Genomic DNA, 19,881 nt, shown 5'->3' with positions numbered 1-19,881 from the left:
CGGTAGTGATCAAAGATGGTGCCCCTGCGTACGTTTCTCTGTGGTACATTATACAGCGATTGCCTGCACCTCACCTTAATGTATAGCGCACCACCTGTATTCAGCCAGCTGATGCACAGCACGTAAACCTCCGGGAGTGGCAAAATGTCCAGTTTAGGCGGTTCATTCGCTCTACGCCTCGCGCGCGCTGCACAGACTGGCCTGCTTACAAAACGTATCTTTAAGAGTCCTGCATAGACATTAACTCACCATGTGAACTCGAAGAAGTCTTCAGTGAAAGGCATGACGAAGTTTATCGCTATATTTGTGTGTAGATCACCAATGGACATGCACTCTTCTTCCGGCACAAGCTGCTAAAATGCTTCGTGCTGTACGCTGACGAGCAGATGGAAAGTACCGGTAGACCAAATCTAATTCCGATCTAATCCTCTGTCGTGGGACCCAGCGGTAACTAAAACGAAGCCATCAGAAGTTAGATAGGAAACACTAGAGGACTTTTCGTAGATCTTTAGACCAGCGAAAGTTGCTCTCTAACATATGTCAAAACTGGGCCGAGTCTTCGCTTCCTCCTCGTACGAAACCATCCTACTTGAGCAGTGGCTCTCCACCAAAGCCGAGTTGATGATGGTGATTCGGGATTTTTATGGTGCAGCAGCCGTGCAGGCTTTAATGCGCCAAGCACATGCGCCGTATTGAAGTGGCAATTGCTCGTGCATTTTGCAAATTGGTTGTAGGCCTATCTCTACAACGCTACCTGTTAAAACCAGATGTACACCACTTTCTTCTGGTGATCGTCTCGACGTGCTCTTCACAATGTCAGAGTTGGGCGCTGCTCTCGCAGCTTCGAAACAGCTGGCCTGACAATTGACCCTGACGGTATTTCAAATGCGGCGCTGTCTCACCTCGGCGTCGAAGTGCGGAAAATTCTTGAGCCACTATAAGTACTTCCTGTACAGTACATACAATTCTCAAGGGCAGGCTGCAATTGCTTTCTACAGAGGCTATGCGGAAAGCACTAGCAAGCATTGAGCCTAACTATAAAATCGTCACAAACGTTTCTATAGGCTTGATTCCTATAAAACATTTCTGGTGCCGTGTGGCATCCAACGTAGCCACGCGAGCCTCCTACACAGACTTAGACTAGTGATGTTGCCCTTACGCGACAATATTTACATCACATCCGACGCACGGACTCACTAGATCTGCTGCGCGTTTCCTGTACCTGAAACAGTGGAACACACACATGCTGCCCGTCTCAAGTATGACCGTGAACGGCAGGCTTGCTCGTTGGCGCCATTTAATAACAGGCCGCTGAACTGAAAACGTAAAACTGGGCCCATGGCTCGGCATAATATTAACAAAGCGAGCCATCAAAGCACTCTTAGAATACTTAAATAACGTAGGCCTAGATTCAACACAGTAAACGGTCCCTTCCGACACGAACGTGCACGTACCCGTATAATCGCATCCTAGTGCCTATGCAGATGTAGATCCTTGTGCCTATCCTCATCATCACCCCTTATACCCTTCTTTCTTCTCCTCTTCCCCTCTCCTGTGAGCAGCGTAGCAGGATAGAGGATATTACCTCAGGTCAACATCTCTGCGATTCATCAAAAAACCTTCCTCTCTTTCTCCTTTTACAATGATGGCTTATTAAAATGTCAGTTCCCTACACTCGGTAGATTTCAACGCATTCTTTTCAATGCAGGAGCTTCAGCCAATTCGGTGCAGTAGATGCCGAGCGAAGAAATGATTTCTCTGTTGCCATGGGTTAATATATAGGGAGCTTCTGAAGAGAAACTTCCTCTTAAAGTCACAGCTCCGTACCGAGCGGCGAAAACATGAACACGCTTTTTGGATGCAGCGCCAGCTCGCTACAGCACGCTCGGCTAGAGGGCTGTCACACGTGTGTTTCGACCGAGGAAAAAGTAATCGGGAAGCTTTGTTTTCTCATCGACGACCTCGTGCACGATACGCCACGATCTACTGCACAGGAGGAGGAAAAGGAGCGGAGTCTTTCATTCGATCTCTCTGCTTGCCCGTCACGGTACAGGACTTGCGCAAGTGCAGCCTTAAAGCGCATGCGCCCGATTATCGCTTCCTCAGCCGTCCGTCACCCGATGCACCTGTCGTTTCCAGCGGAGCAGGAATCGTAGTGCAGCCCCTTGTGCAGATTCCACTAAAGTATCACTCGATGGCTGGGATACACCCACGTGACAACTTCATTTCTTTCCCTAGGCGCGCTTGACGCTACAGAAATATGCATACGTTTCCCCCGCAATTACTAGTCAGCGTGCGTAAAGCCAACGAAGGCGCTTGAGTAAGAGCGTGTTGAAACTGTGCTGTATGACCAATACTGCCTGAGACACTTGCCTGTGCCGATACTTCCGCGTACGTGAGTTTGCATGAGCTTGCACTGGGCCGGCCCTGACTGTAAAGCTCTTGCACAAGACCTGTGAGAAAGCAAGCACCTTTAGCAACGTGCATTTCGCTGTTGCACTGTTCCTTCTTTTTCCCGGAGGGCTACCTTACGGCATAGGAAAAAAACTAAAAAAATACTTTTCAATTCGAGTGCAATGTTGCATCATGTAGGAAGTTCCGCAAGGCTCTGTATTCGATTACCAATGCAGTACATTCAATTGATGAGCTGCTCTTGGTACACAAGGAGAACAAACCTGAAAGCCCGCAATGCTATGAGAACTTACAGCCCAGCTAGAGCGATAGCTATCATATACTTTATCGGACTTTTATGTTTCTTTCTGTATTTTACCTTTCTAAGTTATTCAAAGTGGTGACACAGCGGCTGTGCCAAGTTGCTGCACACCACGAGGTCACACGTTCGACTACCGCCCGCGGCGGCCGTTTACGGTGCGTCCGGTGAGAGAACACTCGTACACTTGGATTTGAAGTTAAAGAAACCGAGAGGAAGGTTAGTGCGCATCTCCTTTTCTACTCCAGCTGCGACCGCGCGCGTCTTAACTTGGAGGCAATGTATTTTGGGTTCGAAGGCTAGTCGACCTGAGGTAGCTGATGGCTTCGTGTGCGCTTTGTTCTTACGCGCCTAGTTCGCGTTCAAGCAAAAGGCAGCACGAAGGGTAAATCGCTCGCAACTGCTACCGCTGTTTATCCCGCCAGCGTTCTGATAGCCAGCGTCCACGGACATCGAGTGAGATGTGTTCGTGTTTGCCTGTGCGCGCAGTACAACGTGCTTATTAATTTAGTTAGTAAACAAATGTTTACAGCAAAGTATGGAGCCGACGAAACGACTTACCTTACTTCGTATAGCTGTCTAATAATTTGATATCACCATCAATGTTTTGCTTACTTTCATTGACAATCAATGCAAAACTGATTTTTTTTTCACAACAATTATAGGATAGCCACGAGCCTACTCGTGCTAGATTTTATTATACTGAGGATAATAAGCAACAGCTTGCACGAGATTATGGTATTTGTTTGTCAAGGATGCGGTAATACAGAAGATGACCACCAATTGGAACTTGGAGCATGGAGACAGAGCTTCGGGGAGCCGTACCAGATTTCCTTGACAAAGAAAGGAAACTAATGTCATAGCTCCAAGCGGAAGCCGGCAGTGCTAGCCCTCAGTTAGCTCCCGTGTTATCATCAGAGGCTAGAACCGGTGTAAGGGACACATCAAAATGATGCCCGGCAAAAATATCACGACAAATGATTCCCGACAACTGGTGCTATGAATTGCGATTACGGCGTTTATTCACTAGGACATAGTTCCGTCAGCCGATTTTGATGCCGCCTGTTTCACTCCAGGAATCATGAATTTGTGATCGCTATTCTACGTAATAACTTCAATCAAAACAAGTTTTTTAACAGTAGCTACAAACTCGGCACTAGACTTGCTTTGGACAGTATGCCAGCAGCAAGCCAATATGCTTCATCCACTTCGTTACCCTTATGATGACCATTGTCATCACAGTCAGCCCGCCTCTTCAATAAAACTTCGCTTACCACCATTACAGGTATTCGAATGCAACTCGCTATAGAAACGTGCACTTGGGAGCCGCGGGGGTCATTCACTGCTCCATTCAGGAGACAACTTTTCTGGGTAATTTAATTCTGTAAGTTTCTGCGCCCCACACAGATTGAGTGTCAAAAGACAACTGCCACATTCAATGGCACGGACGTGAATAAGCCGTGCTACCACAAGCGTAGTCAAATTTGAGACTAGTTAACGTACTGGAACTGTAAAACATAGAATGCGAAAAACAATCGTGACATGAAGAAGCCAACAAAACCAACTCAAGGACTTACTGTAGTATAAATTAGGTGACGCACAAAGGAAAGCTGTACGCGAAATCGTCAAGGAGAAAATAACCTAAGCCGGCGAAAGCACGTCGTTACCACTTTATACGAGCATGCTCGGTTGTCTTCAAGTGTTGTTCTTGGTGTGCATTTTTTTCTCGAGAGTACCGTATGTATTTCTGGGCATGTGTGTGTGTGTGTGTGTTTCGCTTCATAAATGCATCTGGTAAGGCGATTTCCCACCACTACAGCCGCGCAGACTTAGAGGTACTGGAAGCAAAGGGTCCTGATAAGTGCATATGCCTAACCAGTGTAAAGTTATTCCAAATGCGGAAAGTAACGCGAATACCTGCTCAATTCCGTAGCCAGGCATAAGAGAACAATCCCGCAAGCGATATTGCCAGCGCTGACTTCGCATAGCTTCCTACCTGTCAAAACCTTAGAAATATTCAGCGCGCGAGCTGTCGGTCCAGCAAACAGGTTGCGTGTGTACGCGCCCCAGCCTCAAACCTGTCAGCATTTGTGTCAGTGCCGATAAGGATAATCCGAATATCCTGCTCGCCAAATGCTTCCTCTTGGCACGGCGTCTGCCATTCAAACGTCGTCTTAGGGTGGCGCAGTATGGATGACAGGCGCTTCTTCGCTTCTTCCTCAGTAAGGTCATAAAATATTCGCGAGCTTGTATTGCTCGCGAAGGCGTCCGCGATGCCGGATTGCTTTGTTCTCGTTTTCCGTCTCCGTAGCAGGATCAAGTGCGCTGGCCGACTGCGCGTTAGGTGAATAACGCAAGACCTGTCAGACGTGTGAAGACCGGCATACAAAAGGCTACCATAGAACACATTTCATAACACACACACACACACACACACACACACACACACACACACACACACATATATATATATATATATATATATATATATATATATATATATATATATATATATATATATATATACACACTCCCAGGGTTCTACTAGTACACGTAACTACCCAAGAAAGTGGATGGGGAAACGCCGCCGCGGTAGCTCAATTGGTAGAGCATCGCACGCGACATGCGAAGGTTGTGGGTTCGGTTCCCACCTGCGGCAAGTTGTTTTTTCATCCACTTTAATTTCCATTAATTTATCATTACTTTATTTCATTTATTAAGCACATGCAATTTCCCCTATGTTGTACTTGGTGTCAGTGTTTGTTGGCTTCTCATTATATGACTAATAAATATCGGGTCCCTCGGTTAACCCCCTTTCTTCTCGTTTATTACATAACGAGGGTCTCGAATCCGGCAACATTGATGCCTTCAGGTAGCATATGTGGGTTTATTGACCAGTTGCCTTCACCCGAAAAGATCACGTTCTCGTGACGCCTGCGGCAAAAAAGACGTTCCACGTCCGCCGCCAAGGTCTGTGAGTGGGGGCGCTGGCTAACACTCCCAGGGTTCTACTAGTACACATAAATACCCAAGAAAGTGGATGGGGAAACGCCGCCGCGGTAGCTCAATTGGTAGAGCATCGCACGCGACATGCGAAGGTTGTGGGTTCGGTTCCCACCTGCGGCAAGTTGTTTTTTCATCCACTTTAATTTCCATTAATTTATCATTACTTTATTTCACTTATGAAGCACATGCAATTTCGCCGATGTTGTACTTGGTGTCAGTGTTTGTTGGCTTCTCATTATATGACTATATATATATATATATATATATATATATATATATATATATATATATATATATATATATATATATATATATATATATATATATATATATATTTGTCACACTACGCCTAAGCACGTTCAACGGAAGAGGCGAGTGCAGAGAGACATCGCATGATGAGATATCGCGTGCACGTTAAGCCCGAGTGCCATGAATATCCGCACCCAGAAACATGCACCCGACCTTCCACATCGGACGGCGACATGGCCGAGCGCAGGCGCTCGCGAGGAAGTGTGAGAACCACCCCAATAGCTTATACGTAGACGAGGCCAGCACATCAAGAAGCACTGCATTTGTCACCAGCGTGGTCGACAATCACAGGACAGAAATAAATGCTTCGTTGGTTTCCAGAGCGAGCACTGAAGAGGCAAAGGAACTAGCTATAGCATTAGCCATCACGACGAGACCGCACTGGGAGTGCGTCATAGTTCTGACGGACTCCCAGACGGCATGCAGAAATTTCTCCAGGGCCAAGATTTCCAGGGCCGCACATCGCATTCTGATTGGGGTGCACCAGCTCCCGCCATACATACAAATCGTGCGGACTCCGAGGCTTGAGTCCTTACGCGGCAATCAGCAGGCACACGCCTACGCCCGAGCGCATGCACACCGGGAGCTGCGAAAGGGTCACGGCGGGCAGTTCCACCCCGAGCCCATACCATTAACCTACACACACATCCTACAACACTATCGCCTTTCACAAAGAACACTACCGCCAACTCATAATGCTCTGACGCGGGAGGATGCCGTAATATAGCGGAAACTCCAAACAAACACAAATCCACACACGACTCGTTACCACGCCGTACACCCTGCGCAGTATTCCTATAGATACCCGCACTGCGATCAATGCCCAACGCTTTACCACATTGTATGGGCTTGCGCAAGCACACCACAGCTCACACCCATAACACATCCCACCACACGGCAATGGGAGCCGTCCAGCTCCGACTCGACGGACCAGCTCAACCTGGTGAACCGAGCGAGATGGGCAGCTAAGGCCACTGGACTCCTGGACTCTGGGGACCACCCACTGCGCAGTGGAAGAGCTACCTACGCTACCGTGTTCTTTTCTATTAAATTTACTCCTCTCTCTCTCTCTCCGCACTAAGGGCAAGCAAAGTTAACCGCGTGATCAAGTCATGCCGTGTTATCGGCTTAACTTCTTGAAGTTGCCTACGAAATTTAAGGGTCAGCTTAGTCAGTCGGTTACGATGCATACCGGCACGTTTAACCATATTTCGAGAAGTCTCCTTGATGGGGCCAGGTAACCAGCCTGAATGCGCGACAGTGTCCACGCACATCAGGGGCACTAGTACCTTGTAATGAAAGTGAACACAATGCGACTCAAGCGAATCATTTCTTAATATAATGTGTCCCGGCGAACGTAAGCAAAAAAAAAATATTTAAACAATACGGTACACGATACGATTTTAAGACCTAGGGTGTTAGCTTCTCAAAACTCTGATGAGCGAACACCGTAAGTCTTATAATTATGTCTTGCACCTTGTGTTTTAAATAATTTTTTTTTCGTTGAGCGGTATGGCTTACGTAAGTTGGGACACATGGGATACCGCAGTAGCGCAGAAAGCCTGGAGCATCGTTCAGTAGGCAATACTAAAGATGCAGCGAGATAAAATAAAGCCACAGTGTGAGTGCTGCCACAATAATGAAGGAGTATGAGACACAGTGTTATATACATACGGACTGATACTGACTGACATCCGCGATAACGAAGGGTTCATGTCGAAAACGCGCTATCTGAATAAAAAAAGTTATTTTAAAAAGTGTATACAAAACAATAGGCTATCTTTTGTTAGGTGTAATCGCTCACTGCGCATATCCTGTCTAATCCCGTTGTGGCCATGAGCGGATACACGTGTTGTATGGCTGACATTTTACTATTGCTCGCATTTGCACTGTTGGCGAGGCTATTACCTGGTAGTTTCTTTGTTTTTTGGGGGGGGAGGGGGGGGGGTTACGTGCCGAAACCACTTTCTGATTATGAGGCACGCCGTAGTGGAAGACTCTGGAAATTTCGACCCCCTGGGGTTCTTTAACGTGCACCTAAATCTAAGTACCACGGGTGTTTTCGCATTTCGCCCCCATCGAAATGCGGCCGCCGTGGCCAGGATTTGATCCCGCGACCTCGTGCTCAGCAGCCTAACGCCATACCTGGTAGTGCCATTGTACTAATTATTTTGTAAAACCCTAGAATTTCACTTAATTTGTCTTTTGTAAATGTGGTAACCATTATTCCCACTATTGCTTTGATTGTCAGGCGGTACTTTCATTATACTATGATACAATGTGACATTTATTTAGGAACAATAGAAAGGAATCAATGTAGCCGGCGCCGTATTTCACGTCATTTCGTTGATGTCAAAATAGTAACAAAAAAAAGCTGATCCTGTGTTCACAAAAGCTTCCTACGCTATATTCGTTCGTGAGAGAAAATTTTTCTCTATCATAATAATATTAGTGAAGGCGGCTGACCTATGAAAAAGCACTTACGAACAAAAGCCTTGTGAATGCAGGCTGCTGGTCTCGCATTCACAAAAAAAGTACTTACTCAATAACGGATGGTAGGAGCTTATGTCCTCCAATCATGATGACGGACATTTTATTAGCAAGGCAGGCTACCAATGACAAACAGCTTTTACAAAAGAAAAGTTTCAAAATGTTTTGTTTAATTCAGCCTCTGAAACTGCCGAATAAGTGCCCAGGGATGGGGAACGATAGATAGAGAAAGAAGGTCCCACTCACCCATCCGCCCTGCTGACTGATCCACGTGGCCAGGTCTCTCTCGACGAACAGGCCCAGGGCTTGAACGAGGCCTAGCACGTACTCGGGGTGGCCCAGCTTGACGCAGTCGACGGCGAGCCCGCCGGAGACCGAGTAGAGGGCTACGATGCGGCCCCACGAGATGTCGTTGCGGAACAGCTCGCGGGCCACCGCCTCGAACACGTTCTGCACGGCCGTCTCCGAGGGCAGCGCGTGAACGCCGATGTTGCCCGTCACCGTCTGCCATGCGAAAGGAGAGACGGGGCAAGGTTGGGACGCAATCGAAAACACAAGAGTGCGGACAGTTGGCTGGGTTTCGCTTGCAGGTGACATTAGAAAATGCGCTTATTTCTGACGTGTTTGTGCTTATTTGCGCACTTATTTTAAGCGCTTCTCTCGCTGCCGCAGCTTTGTCGTGCTGGGCTCGCTCCGGCGCGGGTAGACTAAATGCAGCACCGACACGCTGAGTAGTCGATCCCCACCCAGCGATAACTACATATAACCTAGTAGATACCTAGTAGCCAAGGACGGCGAAGGTCCGAAATAGCTAAAAAAAGTTAAGCCGATCGCTACGAATTTACAGCATCCTTCAGAAGAACTTCACTTTGGCCTAGTTGGTGTTTACTGCATATTGACCGCAAATAAAGACGGGGACAGAGGGAGAGCACACATAAACAGCACGGGCGGTAACTTTCAACTGTTTTATTCATGGCAGCCCGTGGGCATCAATAAGCATATAGAACATGCGCTGATCGCAGCAAACAAGAACACTCATCAGCCTAGCGTGGCAACCAATTATAAAAAAATCTATTTCCGATTGAAACAATCTAATAGAGGTGTCACTAACACAGTCTTGACCTTTCTCTTTTATGTGATAAGCCTCCATCAGTTCGCGTGCAGTCTGGTCATGGCTTCTCCCCAGAATCTTTATCTTCTTAAACAGAGGCGCAATGCGACAGGCATTGCAGTGCGCAGGCAAGTCTGCCAATTCATCTTTCGTTAACTTTTGTTCGTGTTCCCTGGCTCGATCATTCAGGCACCGTCCTGTCTGATCATGTAATGATCATGTAATGAGGTCATGTAATGAGGTCATGTAATGAGGAGGGTAGATAACCGGTAGATCTTTAGAGTTACAGAATGCGTGCCAAAGGAGGGGAAGCGCAGTCGAGAACGGCATATAATTAGTCGGAGTGTTGAAATTAGGAAATTTACATGTGCAAGCTGTAATCAGCTAGCGCAAGACAGGAGTAATTGGTCTTAACCGCGATCACCTTCGTTTTCTGCAGTGGACATAAAAATAAGCTGATGATGATTGTGGTGAATACTGGGAAATTCAAGAAGGAAGTAGGCGCACTGAAAGAGAAATGCCAGCATCCCTGTTTCATAGGCTGGTCACGAAAGTTGAGAGTCAAGGAAGAGATCGCATGGGCTTTTCAAGACTGGAAGTTTGAGCGCGACTCGTAATTAGAGGCCTTCAGGTAAGAAACAACCAGTGCGGCTGCCGTGGTACCTGGCTTGAACGAGAGTCGACCGAGGAAAGTGGTTTATTAAGCTGCTGTTACTGCAATCGGCAGTACACTGTAAACGAAAATAAACCCACCTGGGAGTTTTTAACAGGTGATGTACCCTAAAACCTCCCCTCCTCAAGTATTTACTCCGATGTATGGGAGCAAAACAGCGCCATTCCCTCGTTTCACTCCGCTGGCTGGCTGCGGGAGTATTAGAGCGACATGACGCGATTTTACTCCGCTTAAAAATCTTGTTCTCCCGTGAAACTCCGACAGGGAGTTTTAAAAACTCCCCTCCGCCGAAATAGCTTGGTCACGTGGCGCTTCCCATGAGGCTGTGCGCCTCGCCAGCGACCGGGCGCATTCGGCGGAGTCGGGAGTGCTCATGGCTGACGGTTTATTTACATTTGTGAAGTGTCGTTCCGTGACAGCGTTTCATCAATTTGTTTCCCGTATTTCCTTCCAGAAAGTGTTATAGGCATGCCTGAAGCTCGCTGTTTCTCAGCTTCAAGTACGTTTGCTCTGATCACTTTGCTGACAGCGATGAATGCAAGAGCAACGTTTTCAAGTGCGGAAAAAGGCTTAGGTATACCTCGAAGCTGCTCACTGGCTCGTGATGTCGGCTCAGGTTCTGACTGTGTTTTCGTGCTGCGTGACCCTGGCTTGTGTTGTTCAGTACGTGAAATGCGACTTTTATGTCCTTTTGGGTACATGCTGACAACGTCTGGTGTAATGTTTGAAAGGACCGCGTAGCAATGGCAACAGCAGCCACTGTTCGAGCGACGACGTCCGTGCTAGTCGCACATGTATGGCGTACCCCAAGTTCGTTGCGGTGCTGTGTTGCCAGTGAGAAAGACAGGAGTGCAAGCAACTGTTTTTATGTATCTGCGAACGGATATTTTCACCCGAAGAAAAACGGTAGGACATAAGTATGCGTACTGTAAATAAAGCTTCTTATTGAGCAATGTGCATCGAATTGTTATCGCGCATATAGGTTTTGGTCACGTGATTGCTTCCGATATTGCATTAACATTACGCTCTATCCGAGACACTGATTTAGACGCATGCCTGCTCGCTCCGAGTTTAAGCATTCACTCGACAGATCAGCTATGTAGCTCCTTTTCACAACCGAGAGATATTGCTTGGACGCGGAGCAAGTAGTGCGGTGTATAATATGTATGACTGCGCATTTTTCGGTGTTACGTCGGCTGCTGCGGGTCATGCTCACACGTAATAATTTGTTGCTACGCTACCACTATATCGCAAAAATTTAATTTTGCTATGAAGCAGACGCACTTACATTTTTCTTGCTTACTGTAACTAACGCACTACTTTTTGGCCGCGAACGCCGGCAGTGTGCGAAGTCGCTCCAGCACTCAGAATGGCATGCTAATTGTGAAAATTTACGCCATTAACTTTTTTCTCTCACTATTCTGAATTAACAGTTTTGTGTTGATTAAGGTATTCTGTTAATATCAGAGAGGCACATCTCGTATGAAGGAGCATGGGAGTCGTAATTCTGAAAGAAGCACAGCTGCTCCCTAGGCGGTTTAGAGGCACACAGTATCGTGGCTATATATACTGGCACCGTTGCTTCTTGGGTATCGCGTGTACGTGGGATGTCTTTCAAGTTTCTGCATTGGGCGTTTCTGAAATGTTTATGTATGTCATGATATATGTGCTTTCATTGACTTGTTTCGTCGAATTTGACGCGGTCTCGTGTGCATATTTCGAAATTTGACCAGGAGCCTCTGTATGTAAAGATGTTCGCGCTAACTGACGCGATGCCTCTTTTTATACTCCCGTTGCACCTCAAAAAAACTCCGTCCATTGCAAAGCAAAAAAAAAGAAAAGATAGAAAAAATACCTCCCATAATTCCACGCGAAAATTCCGCTCGCACGGAGTAAAAATTCTACTCCGATCATACGGAGCATAATAAACTCCGAACCGGGGGGTCGCTAGAGGACAAGCGTTATACTCCCACGTCGGAGTTATTTCCGTTTACAGTGTAGTTCTCGTAACGTCTCAAATATGCAAATGCGTGGCCATAGCCGTCGATTGACATTAGTACTAATAAACGATAAATCCAGTGAACACTATACACAGAGCGGAAAGAATATGTGAGCTGCGTTAACGTCTTCGCTTTAGTATGCGTGTTGATAATTTTTGAGTATTATGAAATTTTAAAAATCTTCTCTTGCAGATAACGCAATTTTAGTCCTTGAGCTGGGTTATTCAGAGAGGAGGGCATTGTTTTGCACAAACAATGAAAGGACATATTCAGATAATTAACGAAAATTCACTCATTAACTTCTTAAATGATTACTTTGCGGTACATATTGAAATGTACTAACTGTAGCCCGCGAGTTTGTCGGGCGTATCTGCTTGGAAGGAATTTCCAGAATGACATCAGTTTGGAGATATGCGCCATCGAATTCTCCGTAAAAATACACTGTTGGTTCACTTACTTTTATTAACAAAATGCTGGTTTGTGCACTGAAGCACAAAAGAAACTTGAGCGCCCACGTATTTCGTCTCACATTTTGGGAAATCTTATCTCAAAACTGATGTCATCCTGGAAATTCATTTCAAGTGGATGCATCGTCTTGCCAACTCCCCGGCTACACTTTGTAACGTGCATTACGTACCATAAGGCAATTAATTAACAACTTAATTAGTTATTTTGGTTGATTAGTTGAACATGTGTTTAAATTTATCATGCTAGTTATGTGCGCCTTTTCGAAGAATCCTGCTCAATGACAAGAATTATGACATCTGTAACAGGCCATTTTCAAAATTCCGTGAAATGTAAAAATGATCACCCGGTATAACGTACAGACACTGCGCATGCAATGTGCAAGCCAGCCAGAAAACTGCTGCGCAATCACTTAGTGCTTCCATATATTTATGTAAGCTCCGGCACAAAAGACTGTTCTGCGCGCTCCTGTTGAGCAAGCACAGTGCATAGCATTATCGTGCATGCTTCGCATCCCGTAGGCACACCTTCAAGGAACACCCACACCCCACCTATACCCTTTGCACACATGGACATTTAGAAAGGACGTTGACATCACGCCATACTCAACTAGGGATCTACCTTTTAATGATACTGGCGTTCCTCCCTACGATATGTTCATGGTACTGAATTTACACGGCCTATGGAGATCTAGACTGAGTGATCGCCATGCCGAGAGACCGGGAGCTACAAGATCATGCCATCGCGAAAGTACAGCTGAGGCGGAAAGTTTGTACACTGCGCGGAACCCTCCGCCTGACTGGATCCACTTGTTGGACGCATGTGTGTGTTTACCCGAGATTCGAGTGTGCACGGATGTTCGCTCTGTAATATATTTTCAGTTTCGTTTTCCATGCAATAAAGGAAGAAAAGAAAGTGGGGGTTTAGCCCAGTGGGTAAGATACTTGACTTCTGAACGTGGGGTCGTACCACCACCAACGTTTTTTGTTTGTTTTTGTCGCCTTTGTAGTGATTCGTCTTACGTGACGGACGCGCAGGTTTTCCCTCGTTGGGTAGGCACAGAAATGCTTACGCATTTAAAGAAAGAAAAGGAGAATGAGGACAGAATTGGTTACACAGTTTAATGTTGGGTAATGAAAGGAACATTGGGCCACGTGTAGCAAACTGCGCTGTATGGAAAAGAACAAACGGCAAATGTGAACAACTCGCCTAACGATACAATGATCGGGATACTATACGTACGAGCCAGCTCATGAGCGTATATAGCCATGACTTTTTGGGATCACAGGTTCTACCAGTGCTCATTTGTGTGTTTTGATGAATAAACAAAGTTAGCAAAGTATTATTTTATAACGTATAGTCGGCACACATGGGCGACAAAACGCAGGACATCAGTACTAATTGAACATAGTGACAGGAAATGTAGTTCACCTAAACGTCACATTAAGACCCGTGACTGTACAGCACAATAAACTACAGGCGGCGGTGGTATATCTTAGCTCTTACTAAGCGGTCTGTGAAACGTACCAATTGGTTAGTAAAGGCACGACTTGCCGTAGGTCTGAATTATCGAAAGCATTAAACAGTTAGTAAAGTGGTTGTAATAGGTGGCAAATTTTGTGACTACACCAGTTACTACCTTTCTATAATCTTTTTTTTCTCAGGAGTGTATATTTATTCATAGGTCTCTACCAGAAAAAAAAAATCTTTCCTGTCTGTGGACAAAAAAGAAAAAGGAAGACGCAATACCGAACGAAACAGAAAGTAAATAAATAAACTTAACGTCTCCATAATACGCTGCAGCAGGTAGCAGAAACGGGAACATTTCTCCCACTATCGCGTGTAATTATCAACATCTGCTCCTTTTGTCCTTCACTTAAACTTCCTTCTCTCTCGCTTTCTGTTACAGTGTTCCTTTGAATGGGCTTTATTTCACGGTCCGCGCATGTAACAAGTTATCGAGCCGACTGTAAGAGATATCGAGGCATCGAAGCTACTTCAGGTAATAAGAGTGTGAGAATACATTGGCCTATGTGTAGCGTGTAAACGTGAGTGCAACAACGCAGATGTATAGTGCACGCATTTTACACAGGCGACGGCACTATTAATCGGTGCAAGAGGTGGCTTTTTTTTTGCCTGTCACAGTTGCGCACTGACTTAGAAGAAGCCTCCAGCAAATGGCTTCAGCGTTTGACGCTCTACATATGTGTGCATTATACATTCAACATGCGCGCTAAGGTCGCACTGCGAGTACGCGTACACTGCATTCTTTTTAGCGCTGGAAAGAGGCATAGATCCCCTACAGCGCAGCCAAAGATGGTTCTACGCTTTTGTTCTTTCTAAATATGGCTTCTTTCTCCTCTGCCAAGTCCAACTCGTGGCCTCGAAGACCAACTAGAGCTCAATCCACAACCATCGCTCTTCAGCGCAGCACGACCGCGCACAGCGCTTCCCATTCATGCCATCGCTGGCACGACGCCAGCCCATAAGACCGACGCCGACAAGTTAGCGAATGCAGCAGGAAGTGAGTACGCGCCTGCGTTTATGTCTCTGCGTATTTTCACTATCATCTCTCCGTCCCTTTTCCTCTTCTGAGAGACGGTGTTGTGATGTCGAAAGGAATGTTGCACTCGGTTGGCTACGAAGGATAGCACTCGGTAGTGCTCTTAGCGGCACAAATATTATGAACTGCACCACGAAAATATTGCAGTACGACCACGTGAGATGATAAAGCAGAAAAAAGGCGACAATTCCGAATATTGCCTGCACTGCCTTGGTTAAATTAATTTATTTAAATTTAAGTTTTAAGTGCCAAAAAAAAACATCTTGTTATGAGGGGCGCCGCATATTACAGTGCCCCTGGGCAATCTTGACAACCTGGGTTTTTTTTAACGTGCACCTAAATCAAGCACACAAATGATTTTCTTTTTTTCGCGTTTTGGCTTCATATTGGGCAGCGGTACCGAACTTGAGCTCAGACGTGCGACGTCATAGCCACTGGACTACTGCTGCGGGTATGCTGCCTAAGATGGCCATCATGCTTGTGTGTCAGAAACACATGACGTCATTTCATTCGTTTTTTTTTTTTCAGGACTGCTCGTTTTTTTAAGATTATTCGTTATATAAGGAAATTTCATTACTGAAATTTCATTTCATCGCTTTCCCTCCTTCAGCAAGGAAAGAGAAGAGCGCTGTGGGATTTGAATTCTTTTTTTATTTTTACGTAGTCACATGAATACAATAGACAATGAAGTCGCGGGAGCTATGAGGAAAGTTAGACATACAATGAAGCGTTACTTCAGATTAATTGACGGATTCATTCATTCATTCACTTAATTATCACTCACCCAATTTTAGGGCCGTGCGAATAGGGCTTTTTGGGAACGAATTGTTGACTACGAATCGAATAATCCCAAAGCGAACCGAATCAAACATCGAAAAGCTTTCGGATAGTTTTTCAATAATAAACAGCCGTTGTCACAATTAATAAAAATGATGTTCATATCCCAGTATTCATAAAGTAAGCAAGTTTCCATTATCAAACAGTACGTTATGAAGCGTTGTTTATTAAAAATACAAATGGAGCATGAGGAGCAAACAAGTAGTTTCCTCACATGCACCGGCCTCTTCAGTAAGCGCGAACGATAACCGTATAGCCTGTAATGTACGGCTACCTAAGCGACTTAGCCTGCTATACTCCGCAAGTTGTCACGCTTTATGTCTATACATTTCACGCAGGAGTGGAAATGTACCGTACGTTTATTTCAATTTCATGTTTAATTGGGCGCCGTTGCCGTTTTTTAAATATTCGCACAACCCTATTCGTTTTACCAGCACAAAGTAACAGGGAGATTATAAGCTACGCTGCAAATAAGTGTTCCACAATAATAGCGACCAACCGCCTGAGGTTCTTCCAAGCAGACTTCCCATTGCCCGATTCGCAAACGTTCTTTCGTTTCAGCTGCCATCGGTGCACAGACGGCAGTCATACCTGCGACCTCGTTCACCACAGCCGCAGATCATGTGGGGGACTCGCACCAGAATTAAATTACTTCCTCCCGCTTTCGCAAATCTAGGCCGGTATTTTGTCGAGTTGCCTTTTCCGATTCTATGCTTTTTCAGGCTTTTCGCGCTTGGCCACTGGTCAGAGCGATGGTCTGCCCACATTATCAACGCGATCAGGCGGCCGTGTGTGGTGGATGATAAGAATAGCATAGAATAAGGCATAAGGCATCGCTACAAAATAGCGGCCCTAAAATGCACCTATTTACCCTGCTGCATCACTGTCCTCTTCGAGCATATATCTGACGTTCAAAGAAATAAAACAGCAAGCAAGTGTTCCTCGCGCTTCCGCAAATATCGCCATCCGATAAGTCATTCGAGAACCCAGCAAAGTATGTCAATATAAGTTCTTTTTTTTTCCTTTCTGCCTTCCGTTGAACATGGCAGTGGACGGCTAAGACTTTCATGCAGGACGCTTTCTGATGTTCCGCAAACAACGCCTGCCTAGTAGTGATCATGGTTAAATTCAGAGCACGAACCACTGGGCCACAGGCTAAGGAACAAGAAAAGACAGGACACCGCACTTAGGAGTTAGGACACGAGAAAGAGCCCCTTGAACTAGAAATTAAATTGATCAAAAGGTGAAAAACGCGCGAGTTGGTATAGAAGCAAGGCTAAATTCAGAGCGTGAACCACTGCGACAAAATCTAAGGAATAGTGCTGTGTCCTGTGTTTTCTTGTTCCTTAGCAAGCGCCGTGTCCAAGGTGTCTTTTCTTGTTCTTTAGCTTGTGTCCCAGTGGTTCGCGCTCTGAGTTTAGCCATGTTTCCATACCAACTCACCCATTTTCCACTTTTGCCTAATGATACTGGATTATCTTGCCAAGGAACGTAAAGCAGTTAAATCGAAACAAATAGAGAAGAAAATGGAAAATTGCATGCATAGCTCTGTGCATAACGGCTGGTATAGCGAATCTCAGTGTGGTTCTCAAACAATGAAGTCTTGCAGACTTGGGAATAAGTTAGGGAAGAGGGAAACAAACACCGTACATATTGCATAAAACAAACAAGGAAGACACTTCTGGAGTTACTTTCTTACACGAAGACGCTGTTAACGTAAGCGCCGTTTGGCCCTCATGTCCCAAAATTATGTCCAATTAAAGACAGCCCGTGAGACATAACTCGAACAAAGACGAGGCCATGAAGCCCTCCCGAAGGCAACCCAGTCAGATTATTTTGCAACACCTGACTCGGCTGGGGTACTTTTCCACCTGTCGAAGATGTCGACGCGTACACTTACTGTAGGAAGCCATATACGGTAACTCCATCGACGCACTGAATTTATTTACATCTGCCGGTGACACGACAACGGCGTACTTGATGCCAGCTAGACGATACTCGGCGTACGTTTGGTTACCGCAGATACTCCCCAAAGCGCTTGCACTGATTGATGTGCCTCGCGTATACACGCCATCTTTTTATCCATTCGCACCCTACCTGCGCGTCTGATCAGCGCCCAGCCGAGAACGGAGGAGTCGTTAGCGGTTCACGGTGTGCTTCACGTTCGCGATATTTTTACGTGGGTGTGCTAGAAGCACCTGCTTGCATGCATCAAAGGAGCAGACGCGGTCGTTTAGGGGGTGCTCGGCAGAGGTCGCTCATTTTTATGCAATCTGGCGCAACCCACCGCCCCGTTCCAAAGGGGACGCTCATAATATCCATCCATCCATGAAATCTCTTGGCGTCAGGTGAGTTAACTCTGTCGGTTCGAAGAGTTCCGCTAAGCGCCGGCTAATAGCGACGATAGCTTTTTCGGCGGGTGAGAATGAAGCTTAGGATAACTTCACGATTATGGTGACTGCCTTCGCCGGCATTATGGAATGAAGAAACGAACGAGGCAAACCAGTTTTCAGCGTGTAACAGCTGTCACGGTATTAATAACGCATATTAGTAAACTATAAGACGCGTTAGTAGATTATGCTGCTGCGCATTAACAAGCGGTCATTATTACCGTGAGTACAGACTCCGTAAGGAAGAAATGGATGCAAAAACGAAAGATGGATGCCGACGACGCCCTGAATCTCCCGGGCGAGCTCTTTACGATGACACAAATTTTAATGGCGTCTGTGCGGCTCTGCCCAATCTTTTAGCGGTAAAGAATGAGAATCATATTGTCCTAAACGAAACAGATACTCAAACCAGCAAGTTTCGATAACTTTTCCAGCGCCAAAACGGCCTTATACCGAAAAAGTGCCGTAAAATCCGCGACACCGGATTGGTCAGTGGCACTGAAGTCTCGGCGCAAAATAAAACGGCAACAAACACTATAGTTCGGCCTTTGCAATTAACCTTTTTAGGTCAAACGAATGAAATCAAAGTTGTTAAGAAATACTTCACCCGCCTAGACTTATTTAGTGCTCCTTTCGGCGTCCACTTAAAGAGACGTTCGCGCCTCTATAGGTGGTGTCCATCGACCACTTTTTTAATTCTACATGTTACTTATTCCTAAAAGCACTGCAAATGCTCCAAGCACAACAAAATAAAGCACAGCCTAATTATGTTCAAAGTTCGCGATATAATACCGCTTGCATCACGTTACTTCAGCTTCAACTTCAGAAACGATTGTCTTCAGGAGCATCCGTGGCTTACAGATGTTCTGACGTTCTCTGTGGCCTCTCACAATTCCAATATAATCAGTTATATTTCAGGACTTGGCCACAGATGTGGCATGTCGCTAATGGAGCTTCAGCATTCAACTTCGTCGAGTCCTTACTCTCGCACGTGGGTCCCGTTACGTATCCACGTAACCACACCGCAATTCAGGGTATCATATAGGTTGTTCGTGCCGAAATCAAAGCTCGATCCGCGTCCTCGATTTCGAACAAGATTAGCTTCCTTCACGCGCTTTTGGACGCTACAGTTCCCAACAGGTGGGCTGATTGCCGAGTCGAGCCCACGAGTAGCTGTGTGGAAGCGCTTCATGACTACCTAACATGAGACTGTATGTGTACGCTTCGAGTGGCGCAGTGGCATATGTAGGACTAAGCAAATGCAAGTGCGAGTGTGCTCGTGAGAGTGTGCTCGTGAGACTTGCACATTCTCTCAGTTTCTTTTTTT

The 19,881-nt window shown here is 45.9% G+C and overlaps 1 protein-coding gene across 1 annotated transcript in view; it reads right to left on the bottom strand.

Annotated features, from left to right (window-relative positions):
* Positions 1-19,881, bottom strand: part of LOC135908369 (bcl-2-related ovarian killer protein-like) — a 182,488-nt gene that overhangs the window by 18,279 nt on the left and 144,328 nt on the right. The window contains exon 2 of the mRNA XM_065440138.2: positions 8,762-9,019. Within this exon, the coding sequence (XP_065296210.1) occupies positions 8,762-9,019 (258 nt within the window). The remainder of the gene's footprint in view (positions 1-8,761; positions 9,020-19,881) is intronic.

The sequence above is a fragment of the Dermacentor albipictus genome, chromosome 1, assembly GCF_038994185.2.
Source record: "Dermacentor albipictus isolate Rhodes 1998 colony chromosome 1, USDA_Dalb.pri_finalv2, whole genome shotgun sequence".
Classification (NCBI taxonomy): Eukaryota; Metazoa; Arthropoda; class Arachnida; order Ixodida; family Ixodidae; genus Dermacentor; species Dermacentor albipictus.
Note: the sequence above shows the minus strand (reverse complement) of the source record. Positions and strands in the feature narration are given on the sequence as shown.